Source organism: Pararge aegeria (assembly GCF_905163445.1).
Source record: "Pararge aegeria chromosome W unlocalized genomic scaffold, ilParAegt1.1 SUPER_W_unloc_5, whole genome shotgun sequence".
Classification (NCBI taxonomy): Eukaryota; Metazoa; Arthropoda; class Insecta; order Lepidoptera; family Nymphalidae; genus Pararge; species Pararge aegeria.
Window position 1 is genome coordinate 256023 of NW_024396991.1, and position 22952 is coordinate 278974.

Sequence of the window (22952 nt, forward strand, 5' to 3'; positions counted from 1 at the left end):
TGGTTTACAGTTAACAACTTACTTTTAAATGCAAAAAAAACAAAGTGTGTCGAATTTATCTTACCAAATGTAAAGAAAATTGATAAAAATATAATGATAAATGGTGAATCACTAAAAATAGAGACTTCCACAGTTTTTCTGGGCGTGACCTTGGATAATAAGCTACAGTGGGGTGCCCATATAGATTCACTAGCGGGTAAACTAAGCTCGGCTGCCTACGCAGTCAGAAAAATTAGACAGATTACTGACGTTGAAATAGCTAGGCTAGTTTATTTTGCGTACTTTCATAGTGTTATGTCCTATGGAATCTTGTTATGGGGTAAAGCAGCTGATATCGAAACTATATTTATATTGCAGAAAAGAGCTGTACGGTCAATATATAAACTTAAATCACGCGAATCCCTCCGTGAGAAGTTTAAAGAAATAGGCATACTTACTGTAGCTTCACAATATATTTATAACAATATAGTATTTGTAAGACAACATATTAGTCTTTATAAACAAAAAGTGGACATAAACAGTCGACTTACAAGAAATGGTCATAAATTAGTGTCATCTGCATATCGTCTGCGTAAGGTACAGGGATCATTTGTGGGATTGAGTATACGCTTTTATAATATGATTCCTAAGGTGATTTTGGACCTGCCAATGCACAAGTTTAAAGAATTTGTTAAAACACATTTATTAGAGCGAGGTTACTATACAATTGATGAATTTTTTAATGACAAGGTTGCTTGGAAGCATCCGGCTCCGCTTTCAGCTCTCACAAGATAGAAAAATGAATGTTAAAATACAAAATGTAAATTGTTGATGTTGGAAAAGAGCAACTGCTGAGTTTCTTGCCGGCTTCTTCTCGGTAGAATCTGCCTTCCGAACCGGTGGTAGAATCACTACAAACAGACAGACTTGACGTTTCAAAAGTGCTTATATTAGGCCTACTTGAAATAAATGAATTTTGAATTTTGTTCTATAAATCGGTAACGCTGAATAACCGACAAAAATGCACAACTTTCTCTTAGCGTTCAATTTATTATGTAGACTAGACTGCGGGATTAATGAATAGGCAATGCATCCAAAAACAAAGGTTTCCTTTACAAATAGTGTGTCGGGACCACACTTCCTCAGTGTTGCTTCTGGTATTCAAATACATCTGCTGAGTACAATGCGGTAAGGTAAGCTGGTGAGCTGTTCCCTTCTTCTCTAGGAAACACTTAACACTGCCCCTATGGTAATTCAAAATCAAAACCAATGTTATCAAAACGCAGGCATTTTATATGTTACGCACTTACGTAATAATTATTTGATAAAGCAATCTTACACTTCACACATTTTCTTGAATAAATATCTAAAGTTTTGAAGAGAAAAATTATTAGTAGTAAGGGCGAGTAAGTACCTTGCATTTCCACAGCTGGAGTCTCTCATAGGGCTCCACACGTCACTATGGATGAGTTCCAAGGGTCGGCCAACACGTTTCGTAGATCTTTTCGGAGCCCGGGCCACAGGCTTTCCTTCCAGGCAGGCGCAAACTTGTTGAAATCTTCTTTGTCATCCTGAAATGAACATACCTTTAAGACAATGATACCCTAACCGTCTATGCCATAAATCAGTATTCATGTTAAGTATTATTAGACTTAACTAACTTTGCAATATTGACTTCCTGCGCTTGATGTAGGACAGTCATCGATTGCTCTTTTGCAAAACAAAACATTCATTCTATCAGTGACGTGCATAGAGGGTATGTAAAGTATATGCAAATGTTTATTTAATTTTCATTTTCATTAATTCTTCATTTTATATCATCTGCATACCCTGTACATAGCCTCAATGCACGCTACTGCATTCTATATACACCCACATAGATTAGCAGATATAACAGGCTGGTGTTGTATACTACAACTGTCATGGACAAAACACCCATCTACATTCATGATCACAACCATGCCACTTTCACATAATTTAATAACAGAAAACAAATTTTGCAGACAACTACGGAACGTATTAAACATTTTTATCAAACTTATCTATGCTGTTTACATGAATATCTGTAGAGCTCTCCAGTTTAGTCGCTCCATCATTACAAGTGATCATCCTTTTCCATCCATCACCACGGAAAGATCTGGAGCAGTCTTATTCCTAGCCACGACTGCACTCAAAAGAGTTAGTGTTTAAAATTATACAACTTTAGGAAGTAACAGTTTCTACCCTTAGTAAAAGTTTGTTCTACGACTGCGAGAGTGCAAATGTGCTAAGGGTAATGTAATGTAGGTAGTTTAATAATTAGCCCGCACTTCATTATGTTGTTCTACCAATAAACCATTCTGCGAAACAGTTTCTAGCCGAAGAAATAAATTCGATGTCAAAGTTGTACGCAGCTAAGCGAACTGCATATCTCTGTAAACGGCTAGCCGCCGTTTGCGGAATACCTTTGTTTTTACCGAAGATATAGCTTAAAGCCTTATGATCGCTGCGCAAAATGAAATGCCGACCAAACAGATACTTATCATGCCTGCTGACTCCAAACATTATGGCTAAGGCTTCTTTATCTAGCTGCGAATAATTACGCTCGGCCTCATTAAGAGTACGCGAGGCGCAACTGATAAGACGTTCCGATCCGTCGGAGTAGCGGTGCGTGAGAACCGCGCCGAGTCCATACGCGCTACTGTCCACTGACAACAGCAACGGTAACTTGGGATCGTAGTGTGCTAGCACAGGCGAACTACTGAGAATGTTTTTAACTCTTTTGAAGGCACTTTCACATTCGCAACTCCAATACCATTTTACATTTTTCTTTAGTAAATCGTATAAAGGTTTTAATACAGAACTCATGTTAACACAAAATTTATTGTAAAAGTTAACGAGACCAATAAAACTTTTTAATTGCGTTACGTCTTTCGGTGATGGCGCCGAAACAATAGCTTTTATCTTATTTGCATCAGTGTGTAGACCCTTTTTATCAATTTTGTATCCTAAGTATGTTACACTGTCCTTAAAGAATTCACATTTAGACCAATTTACTCGCAACCCGGCCTCTTTTAATCGGGCTAAAACGGCACGTAAATTTTTACAATGAGTCTCTCTGTCTTTGCCAGTCACACAAATATCGTCCTGAAAAGCTACAGTAGAGGATAGGCCACACAGAGTTTCTTCGATCAACTTTTCAAAATACTCAGGAACACATTTTATTCCAAAAGGTACTCGCTTGTAAACGAAGGTGCCTATGTGTGTAGTTATAGCGGTCATGGGTTGCGAGTCCTCCGTTAATAACACTTGCTGATAGGCGTGGGACAAGTCTAATTTAGAAAACTGTTCGCCTCCCTCAAGGGTAGCAAATATATCTTCAATTTGTGGAAGAGGATAATGAAAATCTTTTAATAGCGGATTAATAGTGACCTTAAAGTCTCCACAAATACGAATGTCTCCGTTTTTTTTTATTATAGGAACAATAGGCGTACCGTAATCAGAACGGTCTACCTTATAAATGACGTCATCTCGCTGCAACCGCTCCAACTCGCGCTCGACCGGCGCGCGAAGTGCGAGGGGAAGCGGGCGCGATTTAACGAAAATTGGAGTCTTGTCAGCTAAATGCAACTGCATTCGAGTTTTAAAAGTCCCAAGCCCATCAGCGAAAACCTCGGGAAATTCTTTCCTTAATAATTCTATAGTATTATCATTTTCGCATCTTTCGGATAAATTATGGCAATTTGTGATATCGATTTGTAAAATTCTTATCCAGGCACGGCCTAGTAAAGGAGGGCCGCCGTTTTCAACAACATACAACGGTAATTTATACAAACGATTTTTACATTGTACATTTACCATAATATATCCCAGAGGTTCAATAACACTACCTGTGTAAGATCTTAACCTTAAATCTTTATGTCGTAAACAAACGCTAGAAAAATGATTATCATAAAAATGCTTTGAAATTACAGAGATCTTACTACCAGTATCTATTTCAAATTTAACTACAGACTTTTCTACGTTTAATTTGATATAATACGGGCCGTCATTACCCTCGCAAATTATATTATAAAAATCTAAAACACTGTCATCGGAATCATTAAAAAACAACTGACCTTTTGTATTTTTCTGTATAACCGCATCACTACACTTATCAACATTACCGCACACGACCTTCAGGTGGCCCCTCTGCCCACACGAATCACAGCTGTAGAACTTGTAGCGGCACCGGGACGGCGGATGCCCGCTGCGCCCGCAACGCCAGCAGCCGCGCCGTGAGCCCTCGAGGCTCAGCGCACCGGCCCTGGCCGCCGCGTCTGCCTGCACGCCACCCGCTCCCTCGCGCCGTTTCATGCGCCCGCGCTCCGCGCGCGCTGGTGAGGATCTGATGCGATGCAGCCCTTCCGAGATGGCGCTGGAACTCGCCCCGGACGCTGCCTCCGCTGCATGTCTCTCCGCTGCCTCGAGCGCCAATGCGAGTTCTATTGCTCGCTTATAATCGATGTTCCGCTCGGCAAACAATCGTGACCTCATATCTTCACTTTGAAGGCCAGAAACAAACTGGTCTCTCAAATTTACCTCCAAAGAATCCCGAAAATTGCAATGTTTGGCGAGATGTTTTAGACTTTTCAAATAATCACTCACTATCTCCCCTTGCCTTTGCTTCCTTTGCCGGAACATATGTCTCTCTGCGATCTCCGACCTTTGTGGCTCCAAGTGGTCTTTGACAATCTTCACTAATTGTTCAAACTTCTTGTCTTCCGGTAAATCCGGGGAACACAAGTCGCACATCAATTCGTAACATGCAATGCCGACATGTGTTACCAACGTGGCCACGTGTAAATCTTCACTGATGTTATTTAACGCAATAAATTGCTTCACCCGACGACAATATGCATCCCAGTTGTGGGAACTAATGTCAAAAGGCTCGATTTTACCAAAAGGCATGATTTTAATTAAAATAACCGACTGCGCCAAAATGTAATGTACTTAATAAAACGACGGACTATCGCAGAATGGTTTATTGGTAGAACAACATAATGAAGTGCGGGCTAATTATTAAACTACCTACATTACACTGCTCTTCTCCAAATTTAACTATTGGATTTACATAAAAGCCAATAAAAAAAAACTAAATATTTACATCACTTAATTAATTACAATTTCATCATCTTTTTGACCCGCGGTCTTAATGCCATACGAAGAGGACTATTCCTATTGGGAATCGATAAGTCTTTCCCCATCAAATAAATAAATGAAAATATCATAATAATGTACTCAAGACTCCCCAGTAAACTGGTTAAAAGTAAAAGTCTTTTAAACTGTAATAAACCACATCCGAGCATGTTCACATTGAAATTGCCTGGTCTCCCCGTCCTCCCGTGTCAAACGGATGCTAATATGTATATTATAACATAAGAAAGTATATCAAGTATGTGCAATAGACCTAAAATATATATTTTTAAAACATATTATAGACTAAAGAATAAAGTAAAAATTGATTTTTTCTATAAAGGCAGGTAAGAAAAGATGTGATCTATAAATAAACACAAGAAGCCTTATTTTATTTATTTGCGAACAATAACATAACTTAACCACTAATTAATGAAACAATGATTACTGTAAATCTGTAACAGTGATAAATATTATTATTTTAAGAATACATTTTTGCACTACTTGCCAATTTCAAACTTTGAAAACCTTTCTACACTAATGGTGAGTTTTGGGTTCTGTAAGCAAGGCCTTAAATCATCCCTTCTTTGTCTAGGTTAAAGAAAATTTGTTATCAATCTGCCAAAAGATTTTACATTAAAAAAAAGTATCTACATTAAAAGTATGAGAAATACATACAAGTAAATTAAAGGTAATCTTGTAAAATATCTACATATTTTTATGGTCCCTTAGTTGAACATTTTAATGTTTATTCATTCATATTAGGATCCTATACAGGATGAGTTCAAGTATAGACAAGTATAATCTAATAAATAGTAGACAAACTCATAGGAATTTCTAGGGTAAATAAACTGAGTTTTAAGATGTGTTCAGCGGCGATCTAGCGTCAAAAAAAAATAAGGAAGTAATTGTTCTAAGTATAGAGAGGGCATTTTAGTCTTTTAACATGATTCTGTATTAGAACATGTACAGAAGGATTAGAAGCTAGAATGTTAGTTTATAATTGGAAATCCATCAATGCATAACGATAGTTTATGATTAGGTTAGAAACAAAATGCAACTCACCGAATTGTCAAAAGAAACACACACTCATCCTTGTAAACCAGCTGCTGGGGCGCCGGTATTTTAATTTTGGACAAATGCGGTGTTAGAGCGTCCAACGATGCCATTTTAGCGATGCTATCGCATATATATTTAATTTTAATTAATTTAAAGAAACTTGTTTAGCGGCAGAGCCAGTCTCAGAAAAATGACAATTGACAAATTTGAAATGACAATGAAAACCATAGATTAAATTAGAAATACCGAGAAAATACCAAATGTTAATAGTCTAAAGGGAGGTTCTAAAGATTGTTTAATGCTGGCGTATGTATCCTCATTGTGTGTTGCCAAAGAGCGTATAAATATACAACTAGAAGAAAACAAAAGAAGAAAATACCATGATATAATGTATGTCACGCTTGTATACTTATTGATGCAAACTATTACACTACACTGTGACAATGATGATCCAATCAGAGATATTTATTATATCTTATGATCATCCTCGATTATCTACTGGTTTTTTTTTAAAGGGCACAGTCAGCTGGACTTAATTACAAAAAAAAATTGCATAATGCTGAAGCCTGGTTGAGTAAAAATATGAGTGATCCTATGAAATTTGGTAGATGGGTCCTTTACAGAAGGATTTACTAACACAATAATTATTTCGCTCATGCTTCTCGTCCAGGCGGCTCGCTGCGCGCGTCAAAGCTTAATAATATGAGTTCAACCGTTGAATTTAACTGAAGAGTACAGGCTCTAGACTTATAATTACTGATTTAAAGAGTCAGTCAATATAAAAGATTGCTTAATATTATGAGATTCTACAAAAAGGATGTTTTCAAGGATTGCTATAGACTCCCTAATGAATACCGAGGATTGTGGTTTGCACTTGAATTTTACACATATTTCACTTTTTACAATTTCAAGCAAGGATTTCATTGCTCCAAGTAAGATTTTGTAGAGTCTCAAAGATTTTAATTCAATTTTAATCAATTTGTTGAAAGCCAATTTGTTTATAGGGTTTAATACAAATAGCCCATAGTCTAAATGACTGCGAACTATGGCATTGTATAGAAGTTTTTTAGAAAATGGTAGAGTACCCAACCACACCCCCGATAAAGTCCGTTCCCTAGCTAAAGATTATTGATTTTGGTATTGATAACAAAAAACTTTGCAACTGCAACTGATAGTTTAAAAATCTCAAAATAATTGATATACGCAGTGATTTTCACAGTTCAAGCGGTATATAAGAAATTATTGTTTCTAGAGAAGTGACGTCGTAATTTTGAATTCGGCGATTCAACCGCCATGGCAGATCGCTAGATTTTGCAGTTTTATTTATTCAAATTCAAATTCATTTATTTCAAGTAGGCCTACTTTATAAGCACTTTTGAAACGTCAAGTATGTATGTTTGTGTGACTCTACCACCGGTTCGGAAAGCAGATTCTACCGAGAAGAGCCGGCAAGAAACTCAGTAGTTGCTCTTTTCCAACATCAACATTTACAATCATTTTGCTATCTTGCGGGAGATGAGAGCGAGTCTGGCTGCTTCCATTCTACCTTGTCATTGAGGAATTCATCAAATGTATAGCTGTACTAGATGCGTTTTTACACATTTTTTAAATGTATGCATTGGTAGGTCAAGAATTTCCTTAGGAATCATGTTGTAAAAGCGTATACTCAACCCCACAAAGGAGTTCTGCACCTTTCGCAGACGATATGCAGATATCACTAATTTATGACCGTTTCTGGTAAGTCGATTGTTAATTTCAGCTTTTGATTTATAAAGAGTAATATTTTGCCTCACAAAGACTATATTATTATAAATGTATTGCGAAGCTACTGTAAGAATACCTATTTGTTTAAATTTTTCACGAAGCGATTCGCGTGATCCAAGTTTATATAATGATCGTACGGCTCTTTTCTGTAGTATAAATATACTTTCAATATCTGCAGCTTTTCCCCACAGCAAGATCCCATAGGACATAATACTGTGATAGTATGCGAAATAAACAAGCCTATTGAAAAATAAATACCAATCTGACTTGAAACTGCTGAGTGCGCTGTAGCCTGTATGCGACTGACACTTCAGTACGTTGGTATTTAGTCTATTCTGAGGCTGTATGGTCAATGATCTTTGCCTGTCCTGAGAGGAATTAAAAAACAATATTAGTCTATTGTCTGGTACTACTCTCTAGTATAGTGTACAATCTATGGGTACTGCAGTGGTAAAAATATGAGTTTCGTAATTGTGGAGAAAGAAGGACTCTATTCTATTGTTGTTAAACATGGCAGATAAATATAGAAAGTGTGTGAAGTGTGGTGTATCTGCTGCGTAAGACCCACTTACTTTTCATTCTTTCCCGAGAGCTGGAAAGGCATCTAATTTAGCAAGGTAGGTAATATAGTTTATGTAATTATCACTTCGCCGTTTTATTAAATAACTAAAATATTTCCTAAAAACACCATTAATTTCTTTAACTTCTAAAGTGGTTGAAAGTTGAAAATATTGCTGAAGTGGAGTTGAAAGACTTGCACAAGAGCCATAAGTTATTGTGTAGTAAGCATTTTGATCGCAGTGCCTTCACGAATGAGACGATGAAAAGGTTAAATCCTAATGCTGTTCCAAATTTGTTGTTCCCACCATTATTAGCGGAATTGTCACAAATGGAAGATTCAGCGGTATGATATTTAACACTTTTTTGTTAATTTTACAAATTTTCCTTTAAAAAAGGGTTGTAATTTTATCTGCATTTTTTATTTCAGAGAACTTCAGTGTCTTCGCAATCTTTTACACAATATCTGCCTAACTCGCCTCTAAAAGGTCAAACACTGCAATTGGACGTAAGTATCATGCATCATCTATAGACTAAAACAGTACACTGCTAGACCAAAGCCCTCAAGAGGGAAGGGTATGTCTATAATCACCATGCTGGGCAGACGGGTTAGTGATTGCATTACTATGAATAGTTTTGCCCGCAGCTTCACTCACATTCAAATAGATAAATGTAAATTATTTTTTATTAGTGTACTACCTGCTGTATACTGTATTGCTATTTAATGGTTAATATATGATAAACTTATAAACTTATGAGATTTTAGAGGAATGTGCAGCGTCCAAATAAACTCATGTGAGTTTCAGAATGCGAAGATTAATAATTTTAGTAGTTTGTGTAATAAAAAAATAAATAAATAAAATAAATAAATAAAAAATAAAATTCAGGTTTTTTTTCTACTGGAAGAAATCTTGTTTTCTTCATTTGTGACAATTTGCATTCAAAATTTTCATGATGATCACTTGAACAGTGAGTGTGAAAGTGTAACAACCAAATAACCTTGTATTTGTATTTTTATTATTATTAGTTTGGATGTTCTGTTATGCTTCATAACAATGTTTTTTCATAATCTTCACCGACATCATCATGCATGCAATGTTACTCTTCACCATCAACGCAAGTGATTTGTAATTGCTAAACAAAGTAAAATATACAAACTGTAATATAAATTAAATGGATATTTCTGTATTCCAGATTACTTTTGTGACTCAACCTGTCAATTTGAAGAACACAAAAAAGGCAAAAATTCTGCAGCAAGTAGAAAATCGCTATTAGACTCTCTCTCAAAGAGTGAGTACTTAGAAAAATTAAATGAAAATTTAAAACCTGCATTTGGTGTGCTTTGACAAAGCCAAATGGTTAATACACCTAGAAAATTAAATGGTCGTCGTTGGACTCTAAATGAAAAAATCATAGCACTGGCTATGTATAAAAAATCCAGTGCATGCTATAGATTGCTCAGAAGATTGTTTTGCTTGCCAAACCCTGGTACTTTAAAAAGTCTTTTAAATTAAGTAAATTTACCTTGTGGAATTGACAGTAAAGTTATGGCAAATTTAAAGGAAATTACACTAACACAGTCAAAAACTGATAATTTGTGTACATTAATGTTTGACGAGATGGCAATTCGAAAAATAATCGTATGTTATATATTCCAAGAACAGACAAGATTGAAGGATACCAGGATCATGGTTCCCAAGGTAGAAGCCAACAAATAGCATCACATGCATTGGTTTTTATGTTGGTAGGATTAAGAAAAAGGTGGAAGCAACCAATAGCCCACTATTTCTCAGGAGAATCGGTAACAGCTGATAGACTTCAAGCAATTATTAAAGAGGTGCGTAGATAAACACTAATATTTAATAACTACTCCCTTTACTAAACTTTGTAGTTATTCCATATACAGTAGAAGTAGGGGTGAGAAGTATGATCAGCAAAATTTCAATTACCTTCTAAAAGATATCTTGAACAATTACTGTAATATTTTAACATATTAACTTTAAATAATATTAAACCTATACATAATAACCCTACCTCTTAAATCACTCGATCTAATGATGAAACCAGTAGTTTTAAAGATATAAGCAGAGGAACAGATGGTGGAAAGTACCTTTGTATTATTCTATGCAGATACCTGTTTTATATGTATTTAATCACATTTTTGTTTATTTTAGGTATTGTCAGAATGTTACTTAAACAATTTAATAGTTGTAGCAACAGTGTGTGACATGGATGGAGTAAATGTAAGAGCCATAAATTCCCTAGGGTCCACACTCAGTGGCGTGCCTAGGGTTTTGAGTTTTAGCAAGCCCAGTTACCTAAAGGACAAATTTAACTCGTCATGATCTCTAAGTCACCATTCTTGTTGTGATAAATGACAAACAATATCAACAAATCTTTGAAAAATACTAGGTACGATTAAGTCAGCACGCGAATTATGATAAAGAAGTTTCTATGCAATGTTTGCCAACATTAAAAGTAATCATAGAAATCCCAAGTGTTTCTTTGAGTTCTGCTCTCTTTAATTCTTATGATGACTAGTAATTTATGTCGTAACCAGCCGCGTTCCAACCATTCTTTTCATTAGAAAAAAAATATGCAAAGCCAACAAACAATTTTTAAATAAAATAAATTTACCTGTTGTTCGCCAATTATTTTTTGATTTCGCCACAGAAACAATTTGCACACAATTGGAGCTCATATTTAACAATATTTACTATAATTTGTAAGAATATTCAACTCAAAAAAAACAATAAACTGCTAACTAGTTATTAATCAATAATAATGAATCTGTTAAGTGTCAACTAGTTGAAGCGCAAATAATAACACGCGTGAAGTTGTTTCAATTCGCTCGCTGGTCATCTTCACTAACTTCAACTCGCAATCTGGCATTTGATCTCCATACTAAATTATAGCTTCAACTCGCAATCTGGCATTTGATCTCCATACTAAATTATTAAATAATCTAGATTGTCTCTGCTAAATACATGGAAATTTCTATGAGAGAGAGCAGTAAAATAAAAGCCCCGTATAAGCAAATGAGTGTGAGCGAGACAAAGCGGGACCTCCGATCGCGTACGAAGACACGCGAAGAGCGCGATAGTGATAGTTCGGCGCGGCGCCGCGCCGTTCGGCTGGTTGCCACCACAGAGTCTACCTGCCAGAGTAACGTAGTGCTTACAGTAAAGTAGACAAAGAGTATATACATTATTGAGCAAAAGTTAAAGAATTGTATTTATATCCTCATTGCTATCAAGTTTTAATTATTTTGTTAATTTCATTTCGGAATAGTCAAGAAAAATTTAAAAGAGATATTTATTGTAACGAAACCCCGGCTTTTCGGCTTGTATGGTAGTACCGCCATCCACACTAGAGACACCGTAGACAGAGAAGTAAATAGACGAATGGTTGGCGTGCCGCTTGTGAGACAGAGCATATTTGAGAAATGTTGCCATACATTTTTTTCCCAGTCCCAGGTCAGGTCCCAGATTTCAGGTCTTCTACCACACTTATAGTTTGTTGGTATTTGTTTATTACTATTTGTTCCATACAAAATTTATTTATTTATTTCCAACTTACGACTAGTTTTACAGGAATTTTCCTAATGCACTAGCGTAGATACTTATGCCTACCTACATACTAAACTTTATCAGTGTAGCAAAATGTAGGCATTTGTTTCATTAGAAGCAGCTGCACTTAGAAACATAGCCTACAGGAACTGCATAATAATTTTTGATGTTCCATAATTAACTTAATTGTAAAATGGGAACATTTATGGAATAACATTAGTATGTTGGTCTGTGAAGCAATTTTGCAGTTTTTTTTATGAGAAAGGATTCTGGCTCGTGATAAGTTGGAAGATGAAAGCGGAGCGGCTAGCTTCCAGGCAACTTTTATTAACATTATAAATCTATATATATACAAACTAAAGATGATTTTATAGTAGGCTAATAAACAAAAAGTGTCATAATTATATCATCCAGCATATACATACAATGAAAACTCAAAAGCTAAATTATTCACTGACCAGTGTTGGAACAGCGTTAGGATACAGAACCGTTAGCTTGTTCTTTTTAATGACCATATTTTTATGAAAGTGTTTGCTGCAAATCTTTGAACTCTTTTTGGGTGTCCAATTAGTGCGACCTGTGGATTCAACCCATAGCAACAATAAATTATGGACCGTAGGAAAACTGGAACAAAATATTTTAAACATAATTTTTAATAATAGTTGGGAGATTCGTTTCTCCGCATAGTATAGTTTTAAGTTTACTTTTCTGTACATGAAAATGGTCAAAGACTATCTTCGATGGATTCCGAAATATTTCGAGGAGTATAAAAAAAAATTAGCTTTAGACTTTACAACGTAGTGCTTGCATATTTGTTGGAGTCAACAAGTTTTTTTCTTACAGTTCCACCAAATACATTTTTTCTCTAATACATCAACATCGTATCATACATCCATGGAATTAAATTTATGATTATTGACACATAAAATTTGAAATTCTATAATTTTAATAAATTAAACAATTTTCATGTTGAATGTAGGCAACACTGCACTCTATTATACTTTAGGTTATGTATAATTAAAATTAGCATAAAACCTTATAAACGATTTATTTTCTATTGCAAATTGTGTTGTATATTATAGAAATATAATAAACGATAATTATTTATACTTTTAGCAAATCAAAAGTATTGTACTTACGAGTGGAACGACAAATCCGTAAATTTACGTTCACTATCACTTTTACATCCTAAAACACTGCACCGAACCATGTTTTCGCAGAAATTCTTCACGGAAGCTGGTTATTAACAATGTCAAATTAGTTAGGTCTGTATTTTTGTGCTCACAATCCGTTTATCTTGAATTTCTTACTAATAAACGTATCTCTTACTAATAAAACGATGGCTAACTGTCAAACTTGTTTCGCAAAGTGCTTTGCTAATCCATGAAAAAACCGGCACGCGGTATGAGACAAAAGACCCTATCGCTTTATCTCGTTTATTTACTAGACGTATACATAAGTTGTTCTCTTACTTGTGTGAATGCGACGGATGCTATCCATTTGTCTATTTACTTCTCTGTCTACGAGAGACACCTTATTTTCAACTTCAAGGAAATGAAATTGTGACTATTATGGATCCCCCACATCTCCTCAAGTGTTTTAGGAACAACTTTTTAAAACACAATATTGAATGTCCAGAAAATTTTTCAATACATGGAACAACAGGTACTATCTAAATTTATATATTATGATTAAATTGTATTCTGCAATAGTAAATAAGAAAATTAAGTAAATTGGTAGATACTACAATGTGGTTTTACGATTTCAGGACTGGCAAAATGGAAGCATATCCAAGACTTTTTTAAAGTGGACAATAAAAATCCCAATTTCGTATTTACACCTGCACTCACAGAACAACATATTAATCCAAATGGGAAACAAAAAATGAAAGTGAAGTTAGCAGCACAAGTTTTAAATCATTCGGTTGCTGCAGCATTGTTTGCTAAAGTTTCTTCAAGTATGTTGCTTATATATTAATGTGTATCTTGAGTTGCTACAAATAGGACAAGTCCTACATATCATAACAAAAGACCTTGAATTAAAAAAAACCATAAATGCACACCCTTTAGCATGGTAATATTATTATAGATTTTGAACTTATATATTCAGTAGGTACTTTAGTTTATCAGATATTTATAACAACCGGAAATTGTATGACAATTTAGTAAAGGAAATAAGCAGGCATAGAAATTTACTTTTCCTTTGTTCAGACCAATTTATGCTTATTAAAATTAAATTATGGTTAGTTTGATATTTTATTTTAGTTAGTTTTAAAAGAGGGAAGAAATTTTCATCAAATCTCAGTAAATCAAGTGGACATTTAGAGCTATTCTCAGAATTAAAAACATTTTTTAAGAGTGTTAAATTTATTGGGGCTCATTGGCCAATGGGTGGATACGAACAATTGGGGCTGTAGAAAGGCTTCGGCATAATTTGCAAAAATTAAAAATACAGGCAATTTCTACCCGAAGACTAAACCAAGACCCTTTAGAAAATCTCTTTGGTTGTATATGGGGCCACTGTGGTTCCAATCCTAACTCAAATGTGCAACAATTTATTGCTGGTTTAAAAAACCAGCATTGTAAATAATTTAAAATATAAATGTAATAGTAAAAATTGTGAAGATGATGCTAACACACTATTAACTAATATGACCACATATTTGAAAACTAGAACGCATGTACCAGTGTCATCACCTAATGAGTTGTACGATATTGATGTTACTGACATTAATGAGGACACAGAGGATAATGCGGAGAACCAGGCATGTGCCTATGTATGTGGATTTGTATTAAAAAAACTTAAAAACAATACATGTATTAGTTGCAAAGAAATTATGCTATCGAATTCTATAGAACCAGTGCACATATTTAATAGTTTTAAGGAATATAATGAAAGAAAGTCTAGCTTGAATTATGTTACTGCTGAGTTCATACAATGCGTTGAGTTATGTGCAACTTACATTAATTAATTTTTGAATATGAATTCACATACGGGAGAGTTAAAAAAAACATTAAATAGAAAATTAAAGGACAGAATATCCTTCAGCTGGTTAGATGGAGGCATGACTCATAAAGTTGAAAACACTACTCATATTCTTAATAGTGTGTTAGCAATATGCATTAAAAGGTTTTGTATTTTAAAAAACAGAACTTTTGCGGCAGAAGCTAGTAAAAATTCATTACTAAGAAAAATAACTATTTTAAAACATGTATAAAAATAATAAAAGATATAACCAAATCCTATGTTGTGTTTTCTTCACTCTATCTGCATACGAAAAAATAGGTAAAAAGAACTATTTTGCAAACTACGATGGCTGGAATAAAAATATGTAAAACACCGAATTATTATTCTACGGTGTTTTAAATATTTTTATTTCAGCCATCACAGTTCGAAAACTTCCAAAATTTCATTCAATAATTTCCCGCCACAATTTTTGTTGTGTGGAACCATTAACAGATGGCGTGGCGGCGAATAGTCTGCACATTTTTGTATGTAGTTGTACTTCTTCTCCTTGGAGTAATATTGTTCTGTGTTTATATGCCTCTAATAAAAAACTTTATTATTATTATATATTTTTTTGGTTTTAACAACGAAAAAAAGATTGAATTGAGTTACCATGCCGTAACCACGGCATCCCGCTGATGCAGCAAGCTTAACGAACAATAGGCCAGAGAGGAATGCCAGCTTGCAAATTGAACCACGCAGGGAACAATGGAAAGGAACGTCAGTCTGAAGTCACCTACACACGCGTTAACTATTAATTGTTATTTTATTCATTTAAATAATTTCTTTAATTTTCAATTAATTTTTGATAATTAAATTTATAATTTTTTAAAAAGTCTTTTGTTCACCGCCATATCGTAACTGGCGCAGTCGGTTTTTCGCGAAAATTGGCTGGAATAAAGGCCAATTGAACGGTTCCGACCGTGTAAATCGCGAGGTTGAACCTACGACGGCGGCCCGGACAAAGGATTCCACGTGGAAGGTGTCAGACCCGTAAGGAGATGCTGAGAACGCTGTGGTGAGTACTCTCGCTAATTCAAGTTCCCAAGTTCTATTTCCTTAAGTATTAAGTTCTGTCTAGAAGCTAATTTCGCTAGAGACATAAAATTAAGAGATTTTTAGAGTAGGTAAAAGTCTGACAGTAAAAATTGTTATAGACTTTATTAAAGTTATAGTAGTGCATGTCTAACAGCTATTATCGTGATAGGCAGGTACTATATTATACAAAACAAACATTTTCATCAGTTATTAGATAATTATTTTGCAAAATGTCTATCCCAGATTGCGATACGACTAGTTTTAAATTAATTGCGAATTTAATTCCAAAATATGATGGTAATACAAAGAGATTAAATTATTATATTCGAGAAATTGAAAATATCCTTGCTTTATTAGACGAAAATGCTAAGGTACACCCGGCATTTATATGCCTCATTAAAAGTAGACTCAGTGATACCGCGATTGATGCAATAGCATACGAAGAAAGCCTTAATTCTTGGGACTCCATTAAGGATGCTCTTATACGGAGATTGCGAGAACCCAGGAATGAGATCCAAGTTATGCAGGAGCTCAGTAGGGTGCGGCGTCATAAAAACGAGAACGCTGATATGCTTGGTAGGCGTCTGCGTGAGTTATTAGACACTTTGTTTTCCGTAGGCACCCATTCCAACAAATCATACTATGAAAAAATGGTTATAGAACAGTATACGAACAATTTAGAGTTCCAAGTATCGATAGGGGTGCGAATAGCACAACCCCTCACTTTAGAATCAGCCATAGTCTTAGCTAGGCAAGAGGAAGCTAGACTTGCTTATAATAAGACAAATTACAACAATAACTTTTATAACACACCATCAACATCGGCTCAGGCAAAGTTTAGGGAACCAATACGTGCTTTAAATCAGCCTCAAACCCCTTTATCACCCAAATATATTAACTCACAAAATAATCTAAGTAATACAACTGTAGTTCCACGTCAGAATAACCTGACTCCAGAACAAAGGCAGCAATGGGTACAATCCATGTTACCATGGAAAAACCGTCCAACAACAAATAACTATAGACCTACCTCAGGCAACTTTAGAAACAACATACCACATCAACAGGTTAGTCCCCCTCAGAAGGTGTCTGATGTCACAATGAGATCTGTAAGTAAACCACAAAAACCACAGTTTGCTGCTGAGGAGCTATTTTACACAGGCTCACCGGGAGACTACGAGCAACCAAATCTCGAGGACGAGGAGGACTATGCCGATCAGCAAGGTCAGTACCAAGATTGGGTCAACCAGCAGGAGTATGAACCTCAAACGGAGGACGGAGAGGCCCAGGCAAATTTTCTACAAGGTCAGCACAACGTCGACCAAGGATAATAAAACTAAACAACCACGATAAAGATCACCTGCCGTATATTGTGCTACCAGAATTTCAAGGTAAGTTCCTCATAGACACAGGAGCTTCGCGCTCTATGATATCACCCAGTCTAATACATAACACAATTTTCCAACACCTTGTCGAGTACGAACCCTTTGAAGTAAAGACAGCACACGCTACTACACGGCACAATCAAGTTGCATATTTACCACTTCCCCCTGCATTCAATAGTGACTTAATTCATAAATTCCTTATTTTTGATTTTGACAGGAAATATAAAGGCCTTATAGGGTTAGATCTACTAAAAACACTATCTTGTAATATTGATATTGAAAATAGGCTTTTACATACCGCCAACTCAAGTATTCCTATTGCGTTCGATTACCCAAGTAAGAAAATAACAATAGAGCCAAGATGCGAAAAAATTATATTAGTAAAAACCAATTATGCAGACGGTCAGTACATTCAAGATGAGTTCATATGGTGTAACGGCTTAAAATCCCCCACCGCAATAGTCGAAGTAAGAGAAGGTCAATTTAGAACATCTGTTATTAACTTTAATTCCGAGAAAAGAATAATAGCCAACAATGAAAAGTTTGTTTTAGAACCATACTTTGAGTATACAGAGGTTTGTAATTTAAATCATATACAGGGAAGTTCAGACATAGATAAAGAGTTATGTGACAACTTAGGCAAAATTAGAACGGAACATATGAACGAAGAAGAGCAACGCGAGATAAATAGGATTTGCTACCTTTATAGAGACATTTTCTACTCAGAAAACATTCCACTTTCCTTCACACATACTGTTAAACATCAGCTAAGATTGACAGACCAGACTCCAATTTTTGTTAGAAGTTATAGGCAACCCCCTCAGGAACGCAAAGAAATACAAAATCAAGTAGATAACCTTTTAAAACAGGGTATTATTCGTGAAAGTATATCTCCATGGTCATGTCCTGTACATATCGTCCCGAAGAAACCAGACGCATCAGGAAAAGTAAAATGGAGGTTAGTCATTGACTATAGAAGGCTAAACGATCGAATAGTAGAAGACAAGTACCCGTTACCTAATATATATGACATACTAGACAGACTAGGACGCGCGCAATATTTTACAACACTTGATTTAGCAAGCGGTTATCATCAGGTGGAAATGCACCCCGATGATATAGAAAAAACTGCTTTTACCACCGAGAGAGGACACTACGAATTTCTTAGGATGCCATTTGGTTTAAAGAATGCACCTAGTACTTTCCAGAGACTTATGGATCACATCCTTAGAGGTATAGATAACGTGTTCACTTACTTAGATGACGTCAAACCTAAACCGATGACCTTATGTCTTAAGAAAAAGAGCAAAGTAATACACTCCCCGGAATTTTTAGAATGTTTCAATAAATGCAAACAAATTTTGACCAATGCACCTATTTTACAGTATCCAAATTTTGACGAGTCTTTTATATTAACAACAGATGCGTCAGACGTAGCCCTTGGTGCAGTATTGTCTCAAGGAAAAGTAGGCTCAGATAAGCCAGTGGCATACGCATCAAGAACTCTTTCCGATACAGAAGCCCGATATTCCACCATAGAAAAAGAACTTTTAGCCATCGTCTGGGCAATGAAGTACTTTAGACCGTATCTTTACGGGCGAAAGTTTGTAATATATACCGACCATAGGCCTTTAACGTGGCTTATGTCACTAAAAGACCCCAATTCTAAATTGACTAGGTGGAGACTTAAACTGGCTGAGTACGATTACACGGTTGTATATAAAAAGGGTCGACAAAATACAAATGCCCTCTCGCGAGTTAAAATTTACCATAAAAGAGTAGATTCACTTGCACTAAACTTAGACGACAATGACGATGACGATATTATAAATAGAATATTTGACAACGTTCGCCAGGGAGCAGTACAGGATAACGTACCTGCGGATAATAATGACAGTAATAGCGATAATAATAGCACTAACGACAATAACGTGACAGTTAGACCTAACATATTACATAACCCAGACACTGAATCTGACAGTATGAGCGTCGTGTCACTGGACCCTGATAATTTAGTTTCAACAAACCATACCCAGCCTGATAACGAAAATAACGGAATACCAATCTTATCAGATGCTATAGACAGACAATTAAAGCAATTTCATATTAGGTCAACCCCAGGTTCCACATATAGAGTAGAAAATAGGTCAACTAACTCTAGAACGGTAATTAAAGATGTCTTTATTCCAGTGAATAACACAGAGAAAGAAATAGTTCAATTCTTAAAAGAACATACTATTGCCGATCGTGTATTTTACTGCTACTTCTATAACGAAGAGTTATATTTAGCATTTTCTAAAGTTTACACAACAATTTTTAATGAGAGAGGTCCTAAGCTCTTCAGATGCAAATCACGCGTTACCTTAGTTGAAAACAAGACGGAACAACAAGAAATAATTAAGAAATATCATGAGGGTAAAACAGTGCATCGTGGTATACAAGAAACGTATAAGCAAATACACAAAAACTACCACTGGTCCCACATGTTGCTTACCATCCAGGCATTTATAAATAAGTGTAGCATCTGTTTACAAGCAAAATATGAAAGAAACCCCCTTAGACCCTCGTTAGCCCTAACGGAAACACCCACTAAACCTATGCAACATATTTTTATGGATTTATATTCTACAGGTGGAGCTACCTTCCTTACTATTATAGATAATTTTTCAAAATTCGCACAAGCAATCCCATTAAACGCAACTAGTAGTGTACATATAGCTGATGCCCTATTTCAGGTTTTCTCAATTTTAGGTACCCCATTTAAAATTACTACAGACTCTGATAGCAAGTTTGATAATGAGGTAATAAAAGAGATGTGCGCTTTACATGATATCAACATTCACTTTACAACGCCGTATAATCCGAATTCAAATTCACCCGTAGAACGCTTTCATTCAACTATAGGAGAAATTATTAGAATCCAACGAATGACTAACAAGGACGACCCTATACAATTAATTATGAAGTTTTCCATCATAGCTTACAACAACTCTATTCATTCTGCAACGGAATATACCCCACACGAGCTACTCTTCGGACATACAGCATCCAGAAACCCACTAGAGTTACATTACCCTAAGCAATTTTACCAGGATTATGTTATCAAACACAAAATGCAAGCCGAAGCTGTACAAGAATGCGTTACGGCGCACATGGCGAAAAACAAGGAGCAGGTAATAGCGAAGCGGAACCAGGCAGCAGAAGAAATAACATTCAAGGTAGGTGAAACAGTTTACAAACAGGTGGCCAAAACAGCGAGAAACGACAAAACCAAACCGGTTTTCAAAGGACCCTATAAAATCATCCATTTTCATCCAAACAGTGTAGCAGAAATTATAGGAAATCACCCTAATTCTAAGTCGATCCGGGTTCACTTCAAACTTCTACGAAGGCCTCATCTTGTTCCAGGACAATCATCCTCGGAGCCTTCGTGTTCCAGGCAAGATCCGAAATAACATTTCAACCCGTAGACAATACGAACGGAGTTTTATTACTTAGACAGGGGCAGATCCTTAAACAAATAGATTCCTTCAACCTTGCTTGCGTTTACAATGTTACTCACTTACATTTAATATCGACAAAATTAATGTCATTATACGCAAGTACTAGAATGGCTGAAAGCAACACCACTGCAAATGAGCTACATAAAACATATAGGGATCAGATAGAACATAAGTTAGATTTAATTACTAAGAAATTAATTTTTATTTCACCTAGAAGTAGAATTAAGCGTGGTATTATTAACGGATTAGGTCATGTAGTAAAGTTGATAACTGGTAACCTGGATAGCAATGACGCAATCCGTTTCGAAAGTGAAATCAATAAAATTCGTACTTCAGTCTCTAAAATTCAAGGCTCGCAAAAGCGAACTTTATCTTTGGCGGAAAATACAATAACAGAATATTCGAATCAATTAATGAAGATAAATGACAACCAGAAGATACTATCATCTATATTGAAAAATATTACAATAACTTCCAATGCAGTCGAAAACCAGTTACACTTTTTAGAAATATACGTTCAAATAAGTTTTAGTTTGCAGATTATTTTAGATAAGATGATGTTGCTAAAAGATGCCGTATCATTTTCTCAATTAGGCATAATACACCCTAGTATTATAAGCCCTAGAAATTTAGTAACAGAAATTAATAATTTACAGAAGTACTTTTCGTTAAATCCCATAGAAAAAATAAGTATAGATAATATTCATAGGATAGAAAGGTCTATCAGCGTTAAAGCTTATAGTACAGAACATTCGCTAACATTTATACTAGAAATCCCGTCCATTCAACCCACTACATATGATTATATACATATCTACTCCCTACCCAACAACCGTAACCTTACCATTATACCAAAATCCAAATTCCTTGCACTTGGAAGCGATGAGTACGCTTATCTAGAAGAAAACTGCAAGAAGATAGCTGAAGACACCCAGCTCTGCAAAGCATTAGACACGAGATCAATAGAGAAGTCAGAAGATTGCATCATTTCACTCATTAAACAGAAACCTGGTAACTGTACTCATGCTCGTATACACCTGAAACGAGGAAAACTACAGAAGATTCAAGAAAATACATGGCTTATAGTATCAAATGAACCGGAAGTTGTGAAAACGCAGTGCGGCCAGAAAACCGAATATAAAAAATTAGCAGGAACATTCCTCGCCAACCTAACAGAGGACTGTCAAATTAATATTATGAACAGAACAATAAGAACACACACCACTAGTACCACCATCAATGAAATAATCCCATTACCTAACGAATACCTCATACCACAGAAAGAAGCCCAATACGAGATTCATCTTGAAGACGTCTCATTGGATAGTGTCCATGAACTGATAAACAAAGCTGAAGACATTGAAGTCGAACCTGTCAACTGGACCTATATGATGGCAATCCCCAGTTGGCCCACATTGCTCCTCTACACATTCGTAATATCCGCAATAAGCTGGAGAATATACAGTTTCAAGAAACATACAGCGGTAGCAAGTCGCGAGGACGCTCCTGGAAGCTCTAGGACTAGCTTCCATCTTAAGGAGGGAGGAGTTACCATGCCGTAACCACGGCATCCCGCTGATGCAGCAAGCTTCACGAACAATAGGCCAGAGAGGAATGCCAGCTTGCAAATTGAACCACGCAGGGAACAATGGAAAGGAACGTCAGTCTGAAGTCACCTACACACGCGTTAACTATTAATTGTTATTTTATTCATTTAAATAATTTCTGTAATTTTCAATTAATTTTTGATAATTAAATTTATAATTTTTTAAAAAGTCTTTTGTTCACCGCCATATCGTAACTATTGTCGTACATTTTTTGCTAACAGAGTTCACAACCGGCCACATCGGTTGTTACTCAGTAGTATCATAGTATGTCGTCAACTATTAGTAAGTCTGCTTCACAAGACCGTTGTTTTGCGATTTACTTGGTGCAAT

The 22952-nt window shown here is 35.6% G+C and overlaps 1 protein-coding gene and 1 long non-coding RNA gene across 5 annotated transcripts; both read left to right on the forward strand.

The window, feature by feature from the left end:
- The first annotated feature begins 8212 nt into the window (after nucleotides 1–8212).
- On the forward strand, nucleotides 8213–14337 carry LOC120636862. 4 transcript variants are annotated; one of them, XR_005659405.1, is made up of 5 exons: nucleotides 8213–8573; nucleotides 8669–8860; nucleotides 8945–9022; nucleotides 9709–10351; nucleotides 13852–14337. It is a non-coding gene; the product is annotated as an uncharacterized LOC120636862 (long non-coding RNA). The 4 variants fall into 4 exon arrangements; XR_005659404.1 differs by lacking the exon at nucleotides 13852–14337 and adding an exon at nucleotides 10689–10892; XR_005659407.1 differs by lacking the exon at nucleotides 13852–14337 and adding an exon at nucleotides 10689–10892 and having other exon boundaries at nucleotides 8758–8860.
- Nucleotides 14338–14733: 396 nt separating this feature from the next.
- Nucleotides 14734–22577, forward strand: LOC120636858. Its single transcript, XM_039908419.1, has 4 exons — nucleotides 14734–14851; nucleotides 16485–17432; nucleotides 17510–20951; nucleotides 21725–22577. Exons 1-4 carry the CDS (start codon nucleotides 14734–14736, stop codon nucleotides 22575–22577), a joined length of 5361 nt encoding a protein of 1786 aa, XP_039764353.1.
- The last annotated feature ends 375 nt before the right edge of the window (nucleotides 22578–22952 follow it).

Excerpts from the sequence above, each read along its gene's own strand:
- LOC120636858 (XM_039908419.1), top strand. The coding sequence starts at position 14,734 with ATGACCACATATTTGAAAACTAGAACGCATGTACCAGTGTCATCACCT. Across the intron at positions 17,433-17,509 it reads CCAGGCAAATTTTCTACAAG|AATTTCAAGGTAAGTTCCTC; the intron begins GTCAGCACAACG and ends TTGTGCTACCAG. Across the intron at positions 20,952-21,724 it reads TCGGAGCCTTCGTGTTCCAG|GATAGAAAGGTCTATCAGCG; the intron begins GCAAGATCCGAA and ends TAATATTCATAG.